The following is a 6233-nucleotide window of genomic DNA, read 5'->3' on the forward strand; positions in this document are numbered from 1 at the left end:
TACTGAATACTCACAGCTGCACACTGGACCTCTCTGAGGAAGTTTAAAAAACCTTACATGTGCATAGTCCTGCCACACAGGTGTTTCCACTTGCGCTGACTGTTTGACTGACATCTCCCTCAGTCTCCAATCCATTTTGTTGCTACTACTACTGCTACTACTACAAAACATAATTCTTATTAGTATATACAATTTGGTGACTCCAAATTTCCCCCAGAAAAGCTCTGCCCACCTTCAACCTGACCAATAAGTGAAAACGTGTGCAGAGCCTTACATCGCTATTAAACACTGGTATTAGACATTCTGTCTCTGCAGTACATGAATTATATTTGAGATGGAGTTTTCAGCAGATATCAATACCAGATACCAATGTTACTGTGAAGCCACATACTGGGCCTTTATCTGTCAAACTTTGATACATGGGTACAGCCTTGTGGACAAAGAGGGTACTGCTCTTCAAATTAAAAAAAATAAAAAAATAAATAATAATAGACGAGATTTTTCTTCAATTTCATTGTTGGCTATTTACTGGGACTCTTTTGCCACAAAGAGGCAGTGCTTATGGAGATCATACAGGCCACAGTGCAACATCAGTTTCAGGTTCACTAGTGTGCTCTACTTTTCATAGTGAGAGGAGGGGTAGTGATCAATTAATATGGCATCTATTTATGTAAAAATAACTGCTAAAATCTTTTATTTAGAGGAACACCAAATGTCATCATGGCATCAGTGGTATTACAAAAAAAACAACAACACAAGAGCTCTGGTTTGGCACTGTTACCCCAACAAAACAGAAGGTAACAGTTGTTTTGTCTTTAAAAAATAAAAAATAAAAAATTGACGACACTGACTTTTAGGTACCTTCGTATCTGCTGTTTGTTGAGAGTTTGAGTTATTGATGGAATATTGGGTTTTTATGTTTTTAAACCTCTTATAACGGAAAATGTGACATGTTTTAAGCACAGAAATGTAGCGTGTCTCAGATACTCACTGTGGTGGGAATAGTATGTTTAGAGAACTGTTAACACTATGGAAGTGACGTAGACTTTTAATTAGAGAAAACCCCCTTCAATACACTAATCTTCGACCATTAAGCAGTAATTAAACTCAGTAAGTTTCAACCAGTCATGGTGTGATAACTGAGGTTAGTCACTAACTGCAAATAAATCAATAAAATTAAATTAAAAAAAAAAAAAAAAAAAAAGAAATGTTATATTTTATTAAATGTTCCTTAATGGTTTCCATAAATTAATAATTATGTCTCCAAAATTGAGCTAATGTAAGCTGGTTCAGGAGAGTTTTCAGTCCCTTGATGGTGTAAAAATGCTGAATATCGGCACAAATCATTGCTGGTTTCGGTCTAAAATATATTATGATTGGCTTAAAATTGCTCCTCCTGGTCGAGAGTCTAACCAAGGGCATGACATATTGTACAGAAGCTTCAGAGCAAACACCAGTTCCCCTTTTTGTTGCATCACAAACCCACACTCAGACCCATGTAATATTTGCCAACTGAAGAAGCATCGTGAGAACTCGTGCTGGGTAAGCGGTGGCTCAGCTCAGCAGCAGGTGGGATCAGGGTGAGTCTTTCTCTCCAAGTCCACTGTGTTGGTGTGGATGAGGTGATCAGCTCTGTCGTCCAACGCCAGAATACGCCGTACCGCCTCCTCAAAGGCCGATGCTACATTTGTAGCATCCTTGGCGCTTGTCTCAAAGTATGGGTGTCCGCCGTTCTCGCGGCACCACTGTCTCGCATCCTCCCCGGACACCTGACGTTCGGGAACATCCAGTTTGTTGCCCAGAACCACAAAGGGGAAGTTGTCAGGGTCCTTTACGTCAGCATAATAAGTGAACTCCTTCTTCCAGTTGGTCAGGTTGCTGAAGCTCTGTCCGTCGTCCACGCTGAAGGTGAGCAGGCAGCAGTCGGAGCCACGGTAGAAAGGTGTGCGGAGGCTGCGGAAGCGCTCCTGACCCGCTGTGTCCCAGATCTGCAGCGTGACGTGGTGCCCGTCCACCTCCAGCTCCTTGTTGAGGAACTCCACGCCAATAGTGTGGAAGAGGTGCGAGTCAAACTTGTTGGTGACGTAGCGGTTCATGAGCGATGATTTGCCGACACCGCCGTCACCAAGAAGGATCACCTTCAGGAGAGCTGACTTGGACATTATGGTCGCAGTGTGCTGGCTCGGGCCAGTTTTGGTCTTGCCGATCTGGGCCAAGCGACTGCTTGAAAAGTTTGTAGACACCAACAATGGAGAAAAGGAGGAATTTCACCTTGGGGGCAGAAAATGAATTGGCAATTATTTTGATAGTGATTTTTCAAAACATGCCAAACCAGTACCCCAGTTCCATCTCCGACAAATGTGAGGATTTGATGCTATTTTTGGCCATATGATAATAAACTAAATACATCCCCTCAGGCTGTGAGAAATCATAGCCAGCATTTTCACTATTTTAAAGGATTAATCGAGAAAATAACCGTCAGATTAATCAATAATGAAAATAGTCATTAGTTGCAGCTCTACTGCAGTCACATAAAAAAAAAAAAAAATCTAGCTGAGATAACTCACGTCATTTATAACCTGTCACTTGAAATTATTAAATGCTGACAGTGCATCTAAACTGTGGCTGGGTCAGGTGTTTGGGTACAAAGAATATTATAGTAGTGAAGTTTGCTTGCATACCAATATCAATCTCGGTATGATTATGTGTGCATGTAGGCATGAGAAATATGGAAACGCCTACTGAATCTAAGCAGAGGTAAGATTTGCTTTGCTTGCACACAATTTTTGAACTAACATGGGTCTTTCTCAGGCAATGTGAAAAAGCTGCCTTGGCCTCCATTAACATTTGGTGTCATTTTGTTCACCGACTTTTTACGTTTTGGCCTCTCAGAAAAAGTTGTGCTTTAGATGAGAACAAACTGGCAGTTTACATGTTTCCTCGCACATTTTGACTGTGAGGATGATAAAAGTCAGTCGACTAGCTAATCCTATTAAATAGCCACTGCCCCCTCATTGAACTATGCAACTAATGAACTTCCTGCACCATGTGTAATATGTTATGCATGAAATGATCCTTCCAGTACATCACGTGGACACTGATCACAGGACCAGTGAGTTGTCCACAAGTGATGTAATTCAACAACAACAGAAATAAGATTTTAAAAAAAAAAACAATTTCTCACCGTTATTTCTGCACAAGGTTCATTTTGTCAACAATCTGTATGAGAGAGAGAGAGGGGAATATTTAAAGTTCTCATCACAAAGTGGCCAAAAGAGTTCAACCACAAACAGGCTCAGCAGCCAAAAAAAAGTGACTAATATGGATTAAAGTGTGAATTTAATCCTGAACCACGCACTTGCCTATTAGTTTAGGCTCATGGCAATCATTCCACCTACATCCCTGAACAAATCTCCCTGATGTAAGTGGGAAAGCTTAAAGATCAGGTTTCAATATGAGCCAGGGGGGGATTTGTTACAGGAACAGGATCAGCTCATCCGCCACAGTTAAGATAGTAAGATGAAGCACCGGTCCATCACTGGCTGTCATGGTATCAGGGAATATGTTTGAGTACTTGTAGACACCAAACACTAGTATCAATAGTCTTTTTACTTGAAACTTGAAACAAATGATGAGTGTATTCTAAATACTTACAGTTTCACCGTAACATATCTAAATATCTAATATCCAAAGCCTACCGGGGGGGTAATGTGATACTCAAAGTAGAGTTGAGGCAATTAATCAGCAACTAATCAATCGTTTCAGTCATTTTTCAAGCAAAAATATTTGCTGGTTCCACCTTCTCAAATGTGAGGATTTGATGCTTTCCTTTGTCTGATAGTAAACTAAATAAATCTTTAATTTTCAACCGTTGGTCGGACTTAAGGTGTCACCATGGGCTCAGGGCAAATAACAATGGGCATTTCTCACAGTTTTCAGACACATTATGTACCGATCAACCAATTAACTGAGAAAATAGTCAGATTAATCTTTCATAATTGTAATCGTTGATTGTTTTGTTTTTTTTAGGGTACTTGAAAAAAGATTTTTGGTGGAGTAATCCTTTAAAAGCATTCAATTTCTCATTTATCTTCAAATTACAATCCAAGTTAATAAAAATTAAACTTTGTGTTTGGATTTTCAGCTAATCAGGGTCAAGGTACGGTACAATTTTGAAAAATATTTCCATTCCTGCACAGCCACTTCTAAGGTTTCACGAATGCCCCAAGATGCTTTCTTATTTAAATTTAAAGTAAATAAAACCTATTTGCACCTTACAAAACAGGAGTGTGCATCCACTCTGCAGCCAATTAGGTCAAAATTGACCAAATTGGCAGCTCGTTAGGAAAAGTTAAGACTACTTTACAGATATTAAAGGCCTTGAATTAAGTGAAGAGGTAAACTTTGCTGTGGCCTGATTGGCATATATAGGCTGCACCGTCACATGAACAGGCAGCAATGGGCCCCACACATTTTCGGCCGGAGTACCAAACTTGGGTAAACGATGTCTTTGTCCAGGGACCTTTAAAACACAGACGGCAGCGCTGCTCATGTCATTTCTTCAGGAGAAATTTTGCTTTGATTTGCCTTGCAAAATTAAATTAAATTCAAATTTAAATTTAAATTTAAAAGGCAGTGCAGTAAAGAAGCAGGAATGACTGGAGACAGACACACACACACACACACACACACACACACTCAGTCAGTCAGTCACACAGTCACACACTCAGGAGTCATGTGCTTCATTCAGCAGAAGGCTACCATTTACAGAGGCTGCTGCTCCTTGGGTTATTTCTAATAAAGACATTAATATTTCCCCTAAATAACTTAACCTCGTGGGTTGATTCAAACCTACAAAATACAATATTTCTATTTTCTAAATTCAGAAGAAGAGACCGCTTGTTCAATCATCGGGGTAATAAGTTGCCCATCACCGTCACTTTAACAATAATTACATAATTATAGCGTTTGTGGTAAAAAGAATCCATTTTCGGACAAGCGGCCAAACCAACGCGCTGTTAATGTTTTTACCGGTTATTCTTCTTCACCAGCACTTTGGTGCCCTTCGCCGCTTGCGTTGAAAATGTTGAGTCGTCGGGAAGAGCACGACGCGATAGCAGAGGATACAAAGCAATGGAAGATAGAAATAGTTGACCGCGACTGCCGGTTACTCGTACAAAAACCGGAGATTAGCCTCGCCGATTTCAGTTAGCATAAATTAACTTTGAAAAGAAGGGGTTTAATCACTCCGAACCTAGGACGCCCTCTCTTTTTTTTTTTGTGTCGTTTTCCAGTACTGACTCTTGCTTACTTGGGTTTAGACGCCGCCAACAGTTCGAGGAAAATGTGGAAGGAAGCTAAGCGGCCGCGGGGTTCGTGCGATGTCGGAAGCCTCGCCGCAAACTGTCGCTGTCCGATAATGGGCGTGCTAGCGGTTGCACGGTTCCGCGACTTTACGTGGCGATTAAAAACAACACAAAGTGAGAATTTTCCGCCCATGAGATCGACGTTTTGTGTTGTTTTTTTTTTGCCATCTTAGCAAGCGTACCTGTCAGTATGGCGGTCACCGCCCAGTCAAATGCGCCTCATCCACCCCGGCAGGGTGCTGCTGTCAGCCGGCGACATGGCGCTCCGGTGTCCGCGCCGCTCTCTGGCCCCAGAGCCGCTGGTGACGCTCATATGACCCGTGAGCAGTCACGCCTCCTCTCATCATGCGCTCTCCTGGATGCGGTAACGGCATCCACATTTTATTGTGTGTCTCGTATGACTGGGGGGGGGCTTCGTCTCTATTATATTGCCCACGTGAGAACAAGGACACCTCAAAAACATTACGGTTTTTAAAACTGTAATGTTTAAAACTAACCTAGATTAGGAAGGTCACTGGGTTAAAGCAGTGGTTCCCAACCTGTGAGTTGGGACCCTCCCAAGGGTTCCTAAGCAAATATAATGGGTCACAAGATGACTATATTAATAGGAACAATAAACATATTACTGTTATGCAAAATTATGATTTTTTTTCTGACTTTTATATATGTTAATATTTTTGCTTCTTTTCTTACTTTCACCACTACTGGGCTATAAAAAAAACAATAACCTTGAAATGAAGCAGACTAAGGCCATAACTGTTGGGAAGTTAAATGAACTGACAAACTGCTGCAACTAAAGACTGATAGCCCTCTGTTTATTGCAATATCCCTTGTGCATTGTGAACGTTTTTGCACTGCAACAAAACA

The 6233-nt window shown here is 41.1% G+C and overlaps 1 protein-coding gene across 2 annotated transcripts; it reads right to left on the bottom strand.

The window, feature by feature from the left end:
* Positions 1 to 677: 677 nt before the first annotated feature.
* LOC120798072 (ras-related protein Rab-9A-like) lies at positions 678 to 5704 on the bottom strand. 2 transcript variants are annotated; one of them, XM_040142077.1, is made up of 3 exons: positions 5549 to 5704; positions 3185 to 3219; positions 678 to 2271 (listed from the first exon to the last, which is right to left on the bottom strand). In XM_040142077.1, the coding sequence occupies exon 3, from the start codon at positions 2160 to 2162 to the stop codon at positions 1560 to 1562; it is 603 nt and encodes a 200-aa protein (XP_039998011.1). In that variant the 5' UTR covers positions 2163 to 2271; positions 3185 to 3219; positions 5549 to 5704; the 3' UTR covers positions 678 to 1559. The 2 variants fall into 2 exon arrangements, with proteins under 2 accessions (XP_039998011.1, XP_039998012.1); XM_040142078.1 differs by lacking the exon at positions 5549 to 5704 and adding an exon at positions 5312 to 5461.
* Positions 5705 to 6233: the final 529 nt, after the last annotated feature.

The sequence above is a fragment of the Xiphias gladius genome, chromosome 13 (genome assembly GCF_016859285.1).
Source record: "Xiphias gladius isolate SHS-SW01 ecotype Sanya breed wild chromosome 13, ASM1685928v1, whole genome shotgun sequence".
NCBI classification, from domain to species: Eukaryota; Metazoa; Chordata; class Actinopteri; order Istiophoriformes; family Xiphiidae; genus Xiphias; species Xiphias gladius.

Coding starts and splice junctions, on each gene's coding strand:
- LOC120798072 (XM_040142077.1), bottom strand. CDS start 2,162: ATGTCCAAGTCAGCTCTCCTGAAGGTGATCCTTCTTGGTGACGGCGGT.